The sequence below is a fragment of the Bufo bufo genome, chromosome 6 (genome assembly GCF_905171765.1).
Source record: "Bufo bufo chromosome 6, aBufBuf1.1, whole genome shotgun sequence".
Taxonomy (NCBI): Eukaryota; Metazoa; Chordata; class Amphibia; order Anura; family Bufonidae; genus Bufo; species Bufo bufo.
Genome location: NC_053394.1, coordinates 25,520,852 through 25,539,193, shown reverse-complemented (window position 1 = coordinate 25,539,193; position 18,342 = coordinate 25,520,852). Strand labels below are relative to the sequence as shown.

Genomic DNA, 18,342 nt, shown 5'->3' with positions numbered 1-18,342 from the left:
GAGTTAGGGAAAGGCCTAGGGATTACTAGGAGGTCACCATCCCTCTTCCTTAGCTTTTGAGGCCTAGATTGTTGTCTATTCGTTGTGGTGTGTATTTGGTGTTTTCCCTTCCCCCTAACCTGGGACAAGGACTCATCCATCTGGTAAACTGACTTTTTGCTCTGTTTAATCCTGTTTCTACCATACTACCTGTATTTGCAACCTCAGACCACTATATATATTCTTTGTGTGTGTGTATAGTGTTATTTCTAGTAAGGCTACTTTCACACTGGCGTTCGGTGCGGATCCGTCTTGTATCTGCACAGACGGATCCGCACCGATAATGCAAACGCTTGTATCCGTTCAGAACGGATCCGTTTGCATTATTCATAAAAAAAAAAAAAAGTCTGTCAAAACGGATCCGTCTTGAATTACATTGAAAGTCAATGGGGGACGGATCTGTTTTCAATTGCACCATATTGTGTCAATGAAAAACGGATCCGTCCCCATTGACTTGCATTGTAAGTCAGGACGGATCCGTTTGCCTCCACATAGTCAGGCGGACATCAAAACGCTGCAAGCTGCGTTTTAGTGACCGTCTAAAAAACATAACAGAGACCAAACTGATGCATTCTGAGCGGATCCTTATCCATTCAGAATGCATTGGGGCTGAACTGATCCGTTTTGGGCCGCTTGTGAGAGCCCTGAAACGGATCTCACAGGCGGACCCAGAAACGCCAGTGTGAAAGTAGCCTTAGCCCTTAAGGCGATTAAATATATAATTTAATCTTGTGCTGACTTGTATCTCGATCACGAATGCCCACGTCCGTGTTTCGGCCTAGTAATACGCTACCGCGGGTTGGTTTCTAACCCTATATAATCCTGTTAGCGGACCGGGCTTATATCAAAGGAGAAACTGGTGGCAGCATACCCGGGCTGAGGAAGCGCTGGTCCACAGGGGCAGTGAAAAGGCTCCCTCAGCTTGTTGCCTCTCTGTGCCCGTGTGGACAGGAGGAGTCTGTGAACACTGTACCAGGCTGACCTTACCTGCTCCTCAGGGACGGCATAATGTCACCCCTTGGTAACCAGTGACTATACCGTATCTCGCTGGCTCTACGCATTTGACGTCCGGCGGCAGCGAGGTGCAGTATTCGTCACACTTACCATATTGAGAATTGTAGTTTTAGTAAACTTAAAAAAGCCAACACATATTACTGGCATAGGGGGTTGTACCCTTTAATATTACGCTGAGAAGCGAGTTGAATTAGATCAAAGCATAGCATTGTGGATGTGCGATCCAGTTCTGTTTCTCTCCTTGATATATACATATTACTGGTTTCTTTATAATCATATATTGTGCCTGTGAATAGACTAGTAATATGTATATTAGCTTTCTAAACATAGAAACCCATTCTTCTCATTATGGTAAGGCTATAGTAAGTAGTATATATGATATATACATGTCATGATACAGCTCTGCCCTCAGCATGCTGATGTCTAGCCTTGTTAATCAAGGGGGGAGTGAAGAGAACAGGGGTGTAAGGCTACTTTCACACTGGCGTTTTGGTTTCCGTTTGTGAGATCCGTTCAGGGCTCTCACAAGCGGTCCAAAACTGATCAGTTTTGCCCTAATGCATTCTGAATGGATAAGGATCCGCTCAGAATGCATCAGTTTGGCTCCGTTTGCCTTTGTTCCGTCTCCATTCCGCTTTGGAGGCGGACACCAAAAATCTGCTTGCAGCGTTTTGGTGTCCGTCTGACGAAACTGATCCAAACAGATCCGTCCCGACACACAATGTAAGTCAATGGGGACGGATCCGTTTTTACTGACACAATCTGGCACAATAGAAAACGGATCCGTCCTCCATTGACTTTCAATGGTGTTCAAGACGGATCCGTTTTGGCTATGTTAAAGATAATACAAACGGATCCGTTCTGAACGGATGCATGCGGTTGTATTATTTGAACGGATGCGTCTGTGCAGATCCATCACGGATCCGCACCAAACGCGAGTGTGAAAGTAGCCTTACGAAAGCAGTGCTCCAAGAATTCAGCTGTGCCCTTATGCACCAGAACAAAAAAAAATAAAAATAAATCAGCTAGCACTAGATGGCAGGTATGGAAATGTAGAAATCTCATCCACTTTGCTTCTACTGTGTATGCTGCTGATTTTCCACATGCAAATCCGCTGGAAAGTATCCACCACATGTGAACGTACCCCAAACTACCGATACTGATACTGTTCTTCCTGCTGGAGGAGAGATAGTTTGCATACCTTTTCACCACGTGCATTGCCTGCAGGAATACCTATGTCTGCTGGCAGCCTACGCCAGGAGAAACAAAAGCTAAATGGCAGACACACCCTACCCAAAAATGTAACCAGGACACAGAGACGTTTACTATTAATTTATTCTTTTCACTAGTAAATCAGAAGAAAATACATATCCAGTATTAAGCTGTAGAGATTGTGCAGGTGGGAAGTTATGGGGGGCTGTGGAGAGGGAGAGCTTGCACCAGCACAGTGACCCAAACCATACAAAAATGAGTGTTTCCATGGTTAACAGAATGTGCACGGCAGAGTAAACCGCAATCGTCCGGATTATTGAGCGCCTGTAACTAATGCAGCAACACCCGAAGTGCAAAAGTCTTCCTGGCCCTGAATAAATAATGCCGCCTCTCAGCCACCAAGTAGAACGCACACAGACACCCCTAGCACTTACTGGTCTATAGGATTGTGTATCCTAAGTGGCTGCTGCTCAAGTGTAAACTCTTGGATTGTAACTTTCCAGTAAAGAGGAAGAAGAAGAACTCAGCACCATAATGCAGTAGTGGGAAGGACTGGAATCCTATGGAAGAGAGGCCAACAAAGTGAGAGATGAAGGGGGTGGGAGTGAGGGCAAGTATACGGCAGAGGGGAGCGGAGTAAGGGCCGACGTCTGACTGAGGCCTCCGGACTCTAGCAGATGAATATCAACATGCCCAATCCTTTAGATTTCTGGGGAGATAAGCTGCCACCAGAGGTCTCTTCACTCAAAAACACATGCATGCTCAGCCAAGTGTGCGTGTGTATGGGGCAGCTGTCAGATGAAAGCTACCTAAGATGCACGGCCACATGTAGGATAGTTGTCTCGGGGCAGTGAGTCAGGTGTTGGCAGAGCCAGACAGAGTAGGGTAAGGACCAATGCCCACATGTTGAAGAGTTAAAGGGGTTATCCAAGATTATAAAATGCCCCCCCATATGCCAGGCCCATCACAATGAATACACTTACCTGGCTCCCCCCGCCGCTCCTGGTCCCTGCACCGCCGCTCCTGCTTCTCCCTGTGCATGGATGAAAACATCCGGTGTCGGTGAGAAAGGCGCCAATGGCAGGTGGTGACAAGCCTCCCTAGCATCGCGGGTGACTGGCTGCTCCTCCGACACTGGATGTTTTCATCCGCGCACAGGGAGAAGCAGCAGCGGCGGTGCGGGGACCAGAAGTGACACAGGGAGCGGTGAGCCAGGTAAGTATATTCATTGTGAGGGGTCTGGCATGGGGGGAGGGGGGGCATTTTATAGGCTTAGGGCATATTCCTAGGTGGGAGTGACGTAAAAGGGAGGATGTCCAGGTGCAGATTAGTAAACATGAGGCAGATGTCCAGGTGAGTAAAAGGATGGACAGATATTGACGAGGAGTAGAGTGGGTTAAAGGGAATGTGTCACCAGAAATTGACCAACTGTTAAAATGACATTTTTAAGTAAACAATTTTTTGTGAGGTTTTTATTTAATTTTTCCATGTCACCATCTATATATTTAAAAAAGATCTCCAATCCTGCAATTTTTCGCACCGGCCACTAGGTCTAATAAATAAGTCTTGATTTCCTGTTCTGCACAGGTAACTTTTCCGTAGCCATTATGAGTATCACCACAGGCAGGATTCCAAGTAACACCTCCATATAGATAAGACATGATCCACCAATCACAATAGGTGATATCACAGCTTATCTGCCCCCTCCTGACCTCTGCACAGGTCACAGAGCATGCCCAGAGAAATCTCCCATAGAAGTCAATAGGGTCAGTGCCCGTCCATTGTGTCTATGGCCCATGTTGTTGCTCTCAAAAAAACAGAAAGCCCTAAAGCGGTTGTCCCACAAAAAAATATTCTACAGTTTTCAAACCAGCACCTGGACCTGAATACTTTTGAAAATGCATGTAATTAAAAATTTTGCATAGTCACTGAGTTATTCAATAAAATCTATTTGTATAGCGCCACCTGCTGTTTGTTTTTTTGTTTCTTTGTCCTGCTCACTGAGATGGTCGTACATGCTCAGTTTCATCCTCCTGAGCTGTGATATGTTCACACCCCCTTGGACACGCCTCCTGAGCTGTGATAGGCAGAGCATGGACACGCCTCCTGAGCTGCAGCAGAAAGGACACGCCTCTTGAGCTGTCAGTTTGATATAAATCTAGCAGAGCAATGAATGGTGAGATCTCTGGATCCATGTGAGGTACAGGGCTGGTTCTAGCTTTGATAGAAAGACATTGTCATCTACTGTATGATGTCTGATTTTCATTTTTTACACTAGTCATGGCATAGCCTCTTTAACATATTTTAGGCCTAGTGGCCAGTGCGAAAATTGAAAGATTATATACATTTTTTTATATAGTGACATGGATAAATTACGAGAAAAAAAAATAAAAAATTCAGCAAAAAACTAAACAAAATATATATTTTAATGGGTGGTTTCTGGTGACACATTCCCTTTAAGGGCTGAAGACTTAAATGGAGGCTTATGAGGCAGATGTCCATGCATAGGGGGTAACGTTTGGCACCGGTCATGCTCTGTAGTGTTTTGCTAATTAGTGTTTTTTTTTTTTTTTTTAGATCAATTAACAGAATGTAGAAAATAAAAATGTAAATAAATGGGGCAGATACAGAACATTATCTGGAGGTAGTTCATATATTCAGAGGAGGGGAGAGAGCACCAAGTGTCCTCTAGAGAGATGGAACGAGATACATTACATTTTGGAGCAGTTATTAAAATGGAAGGGATGAAGCCGAGGCAGGAAGGACAGGATCCAGCATGAATGACAAGGCCGAGGCTGCATTTAGAGGGGCCTCTAGTGACGCTCAGCTGGTCTCATGATGTCACGATGAGAGTGTTCCCTCCTCATGCACAGCAATACAATAGCACCTGGAGGTAACTTCTAATACTGACGTGATCTGTAACTGTCCTAGGATACAGAAAATGAAGCAGGTAGCACCCAGGCCCTTATACTCGCTGCCCTCTTCCCATAGGGAGCCTCTGCGGAGCACCTCATTTCTTCTTCCTCTCCTGAGAGCAGCGGGGGCAGTACCTGCAGCAAAAAGACAAATAAGAAGTGAGGCAAGGAAGGGACACAAGACAAAACCCTGCAAGACGACGGACTGAACGCAATGGTTCTGGACACAATGGAGGCATCAGGAAAAGCGATGAAGACAATGAGAAGGGGCTGTGAGGAAGAGCAAGGACAAGACAAGGGCCGGAAACAAAGAGAGGAGCGCACAGTGGACTCCATGATGGAGAATAGGAACATCCAACGGCACACGGGGACGGCGCACTCACCATTTTCCACGAGGCTTTGTAGCAAGTCCGACACAAGCAAAATGAAACCATTCGATGGAGCACTGAAGAAACAAAGCAGAAGCACATCACTGGTACCATAACTAAGACTCGGGCAACTGGCGGACCTAGGGTTGAGCGATATACCGGTATCACGATATACCGCGGTATTAAAAAAACGGCGATATGGCGATATCGCCGTTTCGTAAATACCGCGGTATTTCGTGACGTCATAGAAGCGGTCCGCTTCTAAATCTGCGGCCGCCCGCCCCAGCATGAACAGATACGGGACATTTGCAGAGTACTTCTACTCGTGCAAATGCCCCCGATACCTGCTGGCCGCTTGCGGTGGCTCTCTCAGCAGTTCGGCCGGCGTGGGGGAGGGAAGAAATTCTGTGACTCGCATTTCCTGCACCCGACCTCTGATAGGACGCTGTGATCTGCGCAATTAACCCCTCAGGTGATCACAGCGTCCTCTCAGAGGTCGGGTGCCAGGAATGTGGGCAGTGCCCCCCTCCTCCCTCCCTCCCCAGTATTAATCATTGGAGGCCACAGGGTCGTCGTCCTCCTCCTCCCCCCATCATTGGTGGCAGTTTTCAGTTCCGATCGGAGTCCCAGCAGTGTAATGCTGGGGCTCCGATCGGTTACCATGGTAGCCAGGACGCTACTGGAGCCCTGGCTGCCATGGTATGTTAGTGAGCAGCATTATACTCACGTGCGTCGTGGCCGCCGGGCGCTCCTTCTTCTCATAGGTCTGTGCGGCGCATTGCTAATGCTATAAGCCTTAGCAATGCGCCGCACAGACAGAAGAAGGAGCGACCGGCGGCCACGACGCACGTGAGTATAATGCTGCTCACTAACATACCATGGCAGCCAGGGCTCCAGTAGCGTCCTGGCTACCATGGTAACCGATCGGAGCCCCAGCATTACACTGCTGGGACTCCGATCGGAACTGAAAACTGCCACCAATGATGGGGGGAGGAGGAGGACGACGACCCTGTGGCCTCCAATGATTAATACTGGGGAGGGAGGGAGGAGGGGGGCCCACTGCCACCAATGATGGGGGGGATGACCCTGTGGCCTCCAATGTATAATACTGGGGAGGGGGGGCCCACTGCCACCAATGATGGGAGGGGGACCCTGTGGCCACTGCCAGCAATGATTAATACTGGGGGGAAGGGGCACTGACACCAATGATGGGGAGGGGGACCCTGTGGCCACTGCCACCAATGATTAATACTAGGGGGGGGGTTACCAGAGAGGGCTGATAAGAGGGAGAGGCTGGGGGGGCTGATCAGAGGCTGGGGAACTGCCCGTCTGCCCCCATACAGTATAACGTCTCCTTGTGGCTGCCCCCATACAGTATAACGTCTCCTTGTGGCTGCCCCCATACAGTATAACGTCTCCTTGTGGCTGCCCCCATACAGTATAACGTCTCCTTGTGGCTGCCCCCATACAGTATAACGTCTCCTTGTGGCTGCCCCCATACAGTATAACGTCTCCTTGTGGCGGCCCCCATACAGTATAACGTCTCCTTGTGGCTGCCCCCATACAGTATAACGTCTCCTTGTGGCGGCCCCCATACAGTATAACGTCTCCTTGTGGCTGCCCCCATACAGTATAACGTCTCCTTGTGGCTGCCCCCATACAGTATAACGTCTCCTTGTGGCCCCCATACAGTATAACGTCTCCTTGTGGCTGCCCCCATACAGTATAACATCTCCTTGTGGCCCCCATACAGTATAACATCTCCTTGTGGCCCCCATACAGTATAACGTCTCCTTGTAGCTGCCCCCATACAGTATAACGTCTCCTTGTGGCTGCCCCCATACAGTATAACGTCTCCTTGTGAGTGCCCCCATACAGTATAACGTCTCCTTGTGGCTGCCCCCATACAGTATAACGTCTCCTTGTGGCTGCCCCCATACAGTATAACGTCTCCTTGTGGCTGCCCCCATACAGTATAACGTCTCCTTGTGGCTGCCCCCATACAGTATAACGTCTCCTTGTGGCTGCCCCCATACAGTATAACGTCTCCTTGTGGCCCCCATACAGTATAACGTCTCCTTGTGGCTGCCCCCATACAGTATAACATCTCCTTGTGGCCCCCATACAGTATAACATCTCCTTGTGGCCCCCATACAGTATAACGTCTCCTTGTAGCTGCCCCCATACAGTATAACGTCTCCTTGTGGCTGCCCCCATACAGTATAACGTCTCCTTGTGAGTGCCCCCATACAGTATAACGCCTCCTTGTGGCTGCCCCCATACAGTATAACGTCTCCTTGTGGCCCCAAGTGTTTTTTTCTTCTAAATGGGCATTTATCGCGATATATATCGTTATCGCGATAAATTTCTTAATATCGTTATCGTGGGAATATTTTTGATATCGTCCAACCCTAGGCGGACCTCAGATGGGTCTCCTCTTCTGCCCCCTTACTGAATTCATAGGGTGAAAGCGATGCAGGTCGTTATATACTGGCACAATAGCCACTTACATCAGGATTGTCACATCCAATCATCTCTCCGTATGACACCTGGTGGCACAGGCAGTACGTGGGCTCATTGGGGTCCACAGGCATATCCAAAACGTCAGAAGGGTGCACTTTCCCGAAATTACTAGCAGGAGTGCCGTATTCTGTCCTGAGGAGGAAAAGAAATCAGGATGACAGCATACAAGATTGCATTCTGCATATATATATATATATATTTCCTTCTCTTTTGTACCTGGAAATACAGATGGGGCTCAAGAGGTTTTCTGGGAGTACAATACTGATGACTTACCAGTGTTTGATCAGTGGGGGTCCGACGTCCCCACCAATCAGCTGTTTGAAGAGGTTGTGGCACTCTCCTGGCTTCATACCAAGCACAGCGCCGTGCACTGTCTAGTGGTTGTGCTTGGTATTGCAGTTCAGGCTGATTTACATCAATGAGACTGAGCGGCATGTAGGCCATGTGACCAATGAACGTGACGTCACTGACCTAGGAGGAGACTAGAGCGCCATGGTCCCTTCAAACAGCTGACCGACGGGGGAGGCAGAAGTCAGATCCCCATGGATCAGATATTGTTGACCTATCCTGAGGACAAATCATTAATAATCCCAGTACTCCCAGAAAACCTCTCTAAATATCATATACATCAATATGCTCAGGGACTCCAGCTAAGCTGCACTGTCTGCTAGAGTGTGTGGTAGTCTGAAAGCGAGTCTGTGACTCAAAGGAGTATTAGGCTGCTGTCTCATCCCTCCCTCATGCTTTACACTGCAGCTCTGCTTGTTCTGATTGGTTGCTGTGTATAAACATAAGGTCATCAGGAAGCGAGCACAATTACAAGCAGCTAAACTACCTGTGAGAAAAAGACAATTATCAGGGCAAACCCCCACACAGAGGTAAATTAACCTCCAACGAGGGGGATTCAGAATAGCACTGGTTGTAGGCGCACCCCCACCTTACGCCCCAAATTACACACCACTTACGTCTGAACCAATTTGATCTTCTTCTGCCCGCTCTTTGTTGTCTCGTCATCAGAGTTCTTCACCTTTGATCGGACCTTAGGGGCTTTCTTCTCCTTCTGACCTCTGCCTTCTGCAGAAGGATAATCACAGTGTTATCCCAATGTTGGGGCAGGAACAAAAGGGGTGAGGGGCCAGATCTAGAGGTAAGAAAAAACAGGGGGTGACTTACTGCTAAGAAAGTGAGAGCTTCAGCTGTCCCAAAGAGGAAGCAAGAGCTGAAGATCTCCTTCCAGGCTGCCAAGCAGCGGTGAAGTAAGGATCTATAGGTGACATGTATGGATCTATAGTTGAAGGTTGACATGTACGTAGAGATGGAGAGTCAACCATCTGCCCAAATACAGGGCTGAAGGTGATGGTGTAATGTATGGGCATAGTAGGGTTGGGCGATATCAAAAATATTCCCAAGATAACAATATTAAGAAATTTATTGGGATAACGATATACACTCACCTAAAGAATTATTAGGAACACCTGTTCTATTTCTCATTAATGCAATTATCTAGTCAACCAATCACATGGCAGTTGCTTCAATGCATTTAGGGGGGTGCTCCTGGTCAAGACAATCTCCTGAACTCCAAACTGAATGTCAGAATGGGAAAGAAAGGTGATTTAAGCCATTTTGAGCGTGGCATGGTTGATGGTGCCAGACGGGCCGGTCTGAGTATTTCACAATCTGCTCAGTTACTGGGATTTTCACGCACAACCATTTCTAGGGTTTACAAAGAATGGTGTGAAAAGGGAAAAACATCCAGTATGCGGCAGTCCTGTGGGCAAAAATGCCTTGTGGATGCTAGAGGTCAGAGGAGAATGGGCCGACTGATTCAAGCTGATAGAAGAGCAACGTTGACTGAAATAACCACTCGTTACAACCGAGGTATGCAGCAAAGCATTTGTGAAGCCACAACACGCACAACCTTGAGGCGGATGGGCTACAACAGCAGAAGACCCCACCGGGTACCACTCATCTCCACTACAAATAGGAAAAAGAGGCTACAATTTGCACGAGCTCACCAAAATTGGACTGTTGAAGACTGGAAAAATGTTGCCTGGTCTGATGAGTCTCGATTTCTGTTGAGACATTCAAATGGTAGAGTCCGAATTTGGCGTTAACAGAATGAGAACATGTATCCATCATGCCTTGTTACCACTGTGCAGGCTGGTGGTGTAATGGTGTGGGGGAGGGGATTTTTTCTGGGCACACTTTAGGCCCCTTAGTGCTAATTGGGCATAGTTTAAATGCCACGGGCTACCTGAGCATTGTTTCTGACCATGTCCATCCCTTCATGACCACCATGTACCCATCCTCTGATGGCTACTTCCAGCAGGATAATGCACCATGTCACAAAGCTCGAATCATTTCAAATTGGTTTCTTGAACATGACAATGAGTTCACTGTACTAAAATGGCCCCACAGTCACTAGATCTCAACCCAATAGAGCATCTTTGGGATGTGGTGGAACGGGAGCTTCGTGCCCTGGATGTGCATCCCTCAAATCTCCATCAACTGCAAGATGCTATCCTATCAATATGGGCCAACATTTCTAAAGAATGCTATCAGCACCTTGTGGAATCAATGCCACGTGGAATTAAGGCAGTTCTGAAGGCAAAAGGGGGTCCAACACCGTATTAGTATGGGGGCACTAATAATTCTTTAGGTGAGTGTATATCGCGATAAATGCCCATTTACAAAAAAAAAAACACTCAAAACATGTATTCGTGTTTCTTTGTTGCCCCCATACATTATAATGTCTCTTTGATGCCCCCATGCAGCAATATCTCTTAGTTGCCCACCAAGAACGGGGTCACCGCCCCCCCCCCCCCCCCCCCCCAAGTCTGATGGACCGGCAGTGCCCTCTGCTGCTCCATTCATTCTCTATGGGAGTGCTGGAGATAGCAGCAATCAGCCATCGTCTCCGCTCCCACAGAAAATGGGGCATCCTAGCGGAAAACCCTTATAAGTGGGTTGTTCAGAGTGTGCCCATCATAGGTGCACATTGTCAGGAAGGGCACCTTGGCATCATAAAGATGCCTTTCAGTCAAATAAAACATTGGGGGTCATTTACTAAAGACTGGCGCTTCCCATATGGGTCTTAGTCCCTACACACTACAGCCATATTACCGCAGCCCCCAGAGTGCAGCGACTGTTCTCAGCCCCGGCCTCTCTGTGCAGCAGCCCCCAGAGTGCAGCGACTGTTCTCAGCCCCGGCCTCTCTGTGCAGCAGCCCCCAGAGTGCAGAGACTGTTCTCAGCCCGGCCTCTCTGTGCAGCAGCCCCCAGAGTGCAGCGACTGTTCTCAGCCCGGCCTCTCTGTGCAGCAGCCACCAGAGTGCAGCGACTGTTCTCAGCCCCGGCCTCTCTGTGCAGCAGCCCCCAGAGTGCAGCGACTGTTCTCAGCCCCGGCCTCTCTGTGCAGCAGCCCCCAGAGTGCAGCGACTGGTCTCAGCCCCGGCCTCTCTGTGCAGCAGCCCCCAGAGTGCAGCGACTGTTCTCAGCCCCGGCCTCTCTGTGCAGCAGCCCCCAGAGTGCAGCGACTGTTCTCAGCCCCGGCCTCTCTGTGCAGCAGCCCCCAGAGTGCAGCGACTGTTCTCAGCCCCGGCCTCTCTGTGCAGCAGCCCCCAGAGTGCAGCGAGTCCTGGCTCTGGGGGTTTACAGCCACTAGATGCCATTTCTTTATGACCTAAAAGCCTTATACCCCCGTGACTAGGGTTGTCACAATACCAAAATTTTGATTCAATTTCGGTCCCATAAAAAAGTAATGCAATACTCGATACCACGCAAAGGCAAAAGAAAAATTAAATGTAAAAAAAAAAAAAGTGTGCATTCCGCAATTTATGGAACGTGCGGCCAATAATACAGTCCTATCCTATTTTTTAGGGGAGTAGGAGACAAAAAAAAAAAAAAAGGAGATTCATGTGTTTTTTCCATTTTTTTTTCTGTTTCACCCTGTCCCAATTTACTTAAAAAAAATATTTATATAAAAAAATAAATTAAATAAAAAAAATAGGTACAAAAAAGTCCAAACTATCAAAGTTTTGAAAAATATCTCTTATGTAGTATAAGAGATATTTTTCAAAACTTTGATAGTTTGGACTTTTTCGTACCTATTTTTTTTATTTAATTTATTTTTTTATATAAATATTTTTTTAAGTAAATTGGGACAGGCTGATTTAAAATGTTAATGTTTTGGTGTTGTTTTTTTTAACTTTTTTTATTTATTTTTTATTTAATAACTATTAGTCCCCTTATGGGGCTAGAACCTGGGATCTTTTCATCCCTTGTCCTATTCACCCTAATAGAGATCTATTAGGGTGCATAGGATCTCACATTGTCCCTGCTGCCCTGTGCTTTGTGCACACGGCAGCAGGGAGATTACCATGGCAGCCATGGATGGCTGCAGTAGCGTCCTGGCTGCCATGGTAACCGATCGGAGCCCTGAGATTTCACTGCTGGGGCTCCGATCAGAAGCTGCCACTCCACCACCAATGAAGAGGGGAGGGGACCCTGTGGCCACTGCCACCAATGATTATAATACTTGGGGGGGTTTGGGTGCACTGCGCCACCAATGATTATAATTCATAATACTGGGGTATGGGGGGGCGCAGTGCGCCACCAATAAATTAAATTAACACCATAATACAAATCTAGACTGCGGGTGCCAGCCATATCACACAGCCGGCACTCGGCCTCAATGACAGGGATCCCGACGAACCGTGCCAATTAACCCCCTCAGGTGCCGCATTTGAGGAGTAAATTGCCTCGCTTCGCGGGATCGCCGCTTCCTGTCCCTGAGACCGGGTGCCGGGTATGTGATACGGCTGGCACCCGCAGTCTATATTTGTACTGAGGGTAATTCTCATTGGTGGAGCAGCAGCCACAGCCCCTCCCCCTCCTCCTCAATATTACCTTCTCACTGGTGGCTCAGCAGCAGCCGGATCACAGTGGGGAGGGACTCTCTCCTTCTCCACTGTGCCGGCTGTAATGTGCGCTGGACGTTTTAGAGGCATTCAGCACTGACTTGTGTCTGCCCCTATGACGTCACTAAAATACAGCGGTAATTAAGAAATGGCGATATCGCCGTTTCTTAATACCGCGGTATATCGTTAATACCGGTTTATTGCCCAACCCTAGGGCATAGTGCCTCAACCCGAAGAATAGTGAGCGCAGCTCTGGAGTATAATACAGGATGTAACTCAGGATCAGTACGGAATGAGTAATGTATGTACACAGTGACTGCACCAGCAGAATAGTGAGTGCAGCTCTGGAGTATAATACAGGATGTAACTCAGGATCAGTACAGGATAAGTAATGTATGTACACAGTGACTGCACCAGCAGAATAGTGAGTGCAGCTCTGGAGTATAATACAGGATGTAACTGAGGGTCAGTACAGGATAAGTAATGTATGTACACAGTGACTGCACCAGCAGAATAGTGAGTGCAGCTCTGGAGTATAATACAGGATGTAACTGAGGGTCAGTACAGGATAAGTAATGTATGTACACAGTGACTGCACCAGCAGAATAGTGAGTGCAGCTCTGGAGTATAATACAGGATGTAACTGAGGGTCAGTAATGTAATGCATTTCCAATGGGACTACACGTTGTACGTAAACTACATCAGTATATAAACTGTAGAATGGTTTGGTGGCTATTTCCAGGGTCAGGAAGGTAACTTATCTCCTCACTCTTTTTGCCTTTGCTGGAGCAGCTGTCATAGTCACTGGATTCAATGTGCTTCTCTTTCAGATCAGCTTCAAAGCGAGCGAGGTCTGTGTCCAACCTCCGAATGTGTTTGTCAACCTGGACGAGAGAGAGAAAATGTATAATATGGCATTTAAAAGGCAAGTGGCAGAAGACCAATTAACAAAGTCCTATGATAAAAAATATGACTTTTTAAAATCTTTACACCAGTTTTGATGAATATTTCAATTTAATGATAGAAATAATAATAATAATCTTTATTTATATAGTCTTTGCACAAATCAAAAGACACCACAAAATTACAATTAAAACACTAGGAGTGAGGGCCCTGCTCACAAGAGCTTACAATCTATACTTATACTTGCCATTTTTACCCTCCGCATTTCTTATCAAAAGTGGGTTGAGTGAATTGTGAAGGGGCACGGCCATAAATGCCAACAAGCTTATTAGCGTAAAGACAAAGTATTAAACTGCTCCTAGCTTTTATAGACTTCATCACGTCTTTAGGCCAGCCGAAGATGCACACAATTATTTAAGAGACGCGCGCCTCTTCGTAAATTTACTTCCATGGACTTTGGGTTAAGACTGGGGCCCCTCAATGTTTGTGGATTATAACAAATCAGTTTATAAACCTGTCCACAGCAATGCGATAATCCAGAACACAACCGAGTGCCCATCAGGGTCAGCAGATGTCTGCACCCCGGCCCTCACTCACCATCTCATACGTCTGCATGGCCAGCTGCACTTTATCGTCTCCATATTCCTTGCATTTACTGTACGACTCCTGCACTTGTCTGAGGAGCTGCAGCTTTTCCTCTGAGCTCATTGTCCGGGCGCTGCTCATATACTGACAGGACAGACGGTCTATGTGACACTTCAGATCTGGAGCAAAAAGATGCAGATACAAATGTCATAAGTCCCCTCCACCTGCAGACACGCCACGCGTCCCCTCCACCTGCAGACACGCCACGCGTCCCCTCCACCTGCAGACACGCCACGCGTCCCCTCCACCTGCAGACACGCCACGCGTCCCCTCCACCTGCAGACACGCCACGCGTCCCCTCCACCTGCAGACACGCCACGCGTCCCCTCCACCTGCAGACACGCCACGCGTCCCCTCCACCTGCAGACACGCCACGCGTCCCCTCCACCTGCAGACACGCCACGCGTCCCCTCCACCTGCAGACACGCCACGCGTCCCCTCCACCTGCAGACACGCCACGCGTCCCCTCCACCTGCAGACACGCCACGCGTCCCCTCCACCTGCAGACACGCCACACGTCCCCTCCACCTGCAGACACGCCACACGTCCCCTCCACCTGCAGACACGCCACACGTCCCCTCCACCTGCAGACACGCCACACGTCCCCTCCACCTGCAGACACGCCACACGTCCCCTCCACCTGCAGACACGCCACACGTCCCCTCCACCTGCAGACACGTCACACGTCCCCTCCACCTGCAGACACGTCACACGTCCCCTCCACCTGCAGACACGTCACACGTCCCCTCCACCTGCAGACACGTCACACGTCCCCTCCACCTGTAGACACGTCACACGTCCCCTCCACCTGTAGACACGTCACACGTCCCCTCCACCTGCAGACACGTCACACGTCCCCTCCACCTGTAGACACGTCACACGTCCCCTCCACCTGTAGACATGTCACACGTCCCCTCCACCTGCAGACACGTCACACGTCCCCTCCACCTGCAGACACGTCACACGTCCCCTCCACCTGCAGACACGTCACACGTCCCCTCCACCTGCAGACACGTCACACGTCCCCTCCACCTGCAGACACGTCACACGTCCCCTCCACCTGTAGACACGCCACACGTCCCCTCCACCTGCAGACACGCCACACGTCCCCTCCACCTGCAGACACGCCACACGTCCCCTCCACCTGCAGACACGCCACACGTCCCCTCCACCTGTATACAAGCCATACCTCTCACATACCTGCATACACATCCTATGTCATGTCCGCACTCACCTTCTGTTCTCTGGTCAAGATCTCTCATCAGCTGGAAGTTCCTCTGGAGCTCAAATGGCAGATTTTCTATACCTGGAAGGAGGAAAATAATCACCGGAGCGATAAACATTCATCACAGAAGATTCGCTCCGCACCACATTTACTAAACATCCTCGCCAGAATCCATGTTCTTCTCATACCGCTTCCCCAAATAGATTAAACAGCGATCAAAAAGTCGTATGTCCCCACAAATGATACCTATAAACACTACAGCTCATATCACATAAAACCCTGAATGATTCTTATTAAATGGCGGACAGTAATCGCACCGCCTCCAGAAACCGGGAGCGCATTAAACCGCATGGTGGACGCCATAGAAACAACACCTGAAAACCCGGGGCCGTACCCCACTGCTGGTACTTATCTCCTATAGACCCACCCATGCCAGTATACTAATTCCCACAGCAGCCGAACAAATAAGTGCCAGCCCCAGGATACTACCCCTCACCTGTGCCAGCCCTGGTATACTGCCCCTTCATCTGTGCCAGCCCTGGTATACTGCCCCTTCATCTGTGCCAGCCCTGGTATACTGCCCCTTCATCTGTGCCAGCCCTGGTATACTGCCCCTTCATCTGTGCCAGCCCTGGTATACTGCTCCCTCACCTGTGACAGCCCTGGTATACTGCCCCTTCACCTGTGATGCCCTGGTATACTGCCCCTTCACCTGTGCCAGCCCTGGTATACTGCCCCTTCACCTGTGCCAGCCCTGGTATACTGCCCCTTCACCTGTGCCAGCCCTGGTATACTGCCCCTCCACCTGTGCCAGCCCTGGTATACTGCCCCTCCACCTGTGCCATCCCTGGTATACTGCCCCTCCACCTGTGCCATCCCTGGTATACTGCCCCTCCACCTGTGCCATCCCTGGTATACTGCCCCTCCACCTGTGCCAGCCCTGGTATACTGCTCCTCCACCTAAGCCAGCCCTGGTATACTGCTCCCTCACCTGTGCCAGCCCTGGTATACTGCTCCCTCACCTGTGCCAGCCCTGGTATACTGCTCCCTCACCTGTGCCAGCCCTGGTATACTGCCCCTTCACCTGTGCCAGCCCTGGTATACTGCCCCTTCACCTGTGCCAGCCCTGGTATACTGCCCCTTCACCTGTGCCAGCCCTGGTATACTGCCCCTTCACCTGTGCCAGCCCTGGTATACTGCCCCTTCATCTGTGCCAGCCCTGGTATACTGCCCCTTCACCTGTGCCAGCCCTGGCATACTGCCCCTTCACCTGTGCCATCCCTGGTATACTGCCCCTTCACCTGTGCCATCCCTGGTATACTGCCCCTTCACCTGTGCCAGCCCTGGTATACTGCCCCTCCACCTGTGCCAGCCCTGGTATACTGCCCCTTCACCTGTGCCAGCCCTGGTATACTGCTCCCTCACCTGTGCCAGCCCTGGTACACTGCCCCTTCACCTGTGCCAGCCCTGGTACACTGCCCCTTCACCTGTGCCAGCCCTGGTATACTGTTCCCTCACTTGTGACAGCCCTGGTACACTGCCCCTTCACCTGTGCCAGCCCTGGTATACTGTTCCCTCACCTGTGCCAGCCTGCCCCTTCACCTGTACCAGCCCTGGTACACTGCCCCTTCACCTGTGCCAGCCCTGGTACACTGCCCCTTCACCTCTTGCCCCTTCCCGGCCAGCTTGCAGGATATCATCCCTCTTTCCCTCCTCCCTTTTCCAGTATCAGCTCAGGTGCACGATAACACGGGACACCTCACATCCGAACTATAACTCTCATCATCCCACATCCACTCACTGTCCAAATAATGCTCCAGGTACATGCCAGCCGCCATCTTGAGCGACAAAGAGACAACTTCCGTCGAACAGACTTAGGGACCCTGTGGAGATTGTTGTGTCGCCATCTTGTCGGGGACGCAACAAGAAAAAAAAAATCCCCCCCATCCTTTGTGTGGTACCTACAGCGCAGCAGACACTAGAGGCTCAGCGTCGCGCTTAGTTTCTGTCTCCAGTACAGGACGAGAGGCGCCATTTTGTCGGAGACCGTGGTCTCTACACCTATTGTTCCGCAGTTGATAAAAAGCAGCGACGAGGAAAGGATGGAAAAGACTCCCATCATGTCTGCGAGACCGCATGGGAGGGGGTAGTAGAGACAGCCAGATAGGCTGAGACTTGTAGTTCATTTCTCTGTCTACTACCTCTCTACCAATCTATCCTTCAGAATTTTATGATGCAAAATTGCATTTTTAAGGATGAAGCACGCTGAATGATAAATTAAGTGCACCGCGTAAGACGTGTGTCCTTATCCGTCAGGACTCCTTACGGTGGGACTACGTTATGCCATAATTTCGTCACAAAAAGACGCTGTTTTGGCGTATTTTTTCAACTTTCTTCAGCCACGCCCTTTTTCTAGACTGTCTTGGAGGGAGCATGGATATAAAACATAATAAATTTGGCGCACACCTGTGTTACACTTAATAAATCCCTCCCGCAGCACATACGGTGTGGCCCACGCAAAAATAGCCCGCCTCCAATATCTCCAATTTAAACTGCCTGATAGTAAATCTGTCTTAGTTG

The 18,342-nt window shown here is 49.3% G+C and overlaps 1 protein-coding gene across 1 annotated transcript; it reads right to left on the bottom strand.

The window, feature by feature from the left end:
• Window positions 1-4,848: 4,848 nt before the first annotated feature.
• On the bottom strand, window positions 4,849-17,681 carry ING4 (inhibitor of growth family member 4). Its single transcript, XM_040437694.1, has 8 exons — window positions 17,564-17,681; window positions 15,772-15,843; window positions 14,490-14,656; window positions 13,759-13,873; window positions 9,037-9,145; window positions 8,059-8,203; window positions 5,564-5,625; window positions 4,849-5,315 (listed from the first exon to the last, which is right to left on the bottom strand). The coding sequence occupies exons 1-8, from the start codon at window positions 17,598-17,600 to the stop codon at window positions 5,276-5,278; spliced, it is 747 nt and encodes a 248-aa protein (XP_040293628.1). The 5' UTR covers window positions 17,601-17,681; the 3' UTR covers window positions 4,849-5,275.
• Between the last annotated feature and the right edge of the window lie 661 nt (window positions 17,682-18,342).

Bases quoted from the DNA above. Each gene is read 5' to 3' on its own strand.
- ING4 (XM_040437694.1), bottom strand. From the start codon at position 17,600: ATGGCGGCTGGCATGTACCTGGAGCATTATTTGGACA. The intron at 5,626-8,058 runs GTAAGTGGCTAT...TTGTTTCTTCAG, and splicing joins TTGGATGTGACAATCCTGAT to TGCTCCATCGAATGGTTTCA. The intron at 5,316-5,563 runs GTGAGTGCGCCG...TTTTTGCTGCAG, and splicing joins ACAAAGCCTCGTGGAAAATG to GTACTGCCCCCGCTGCTCTC.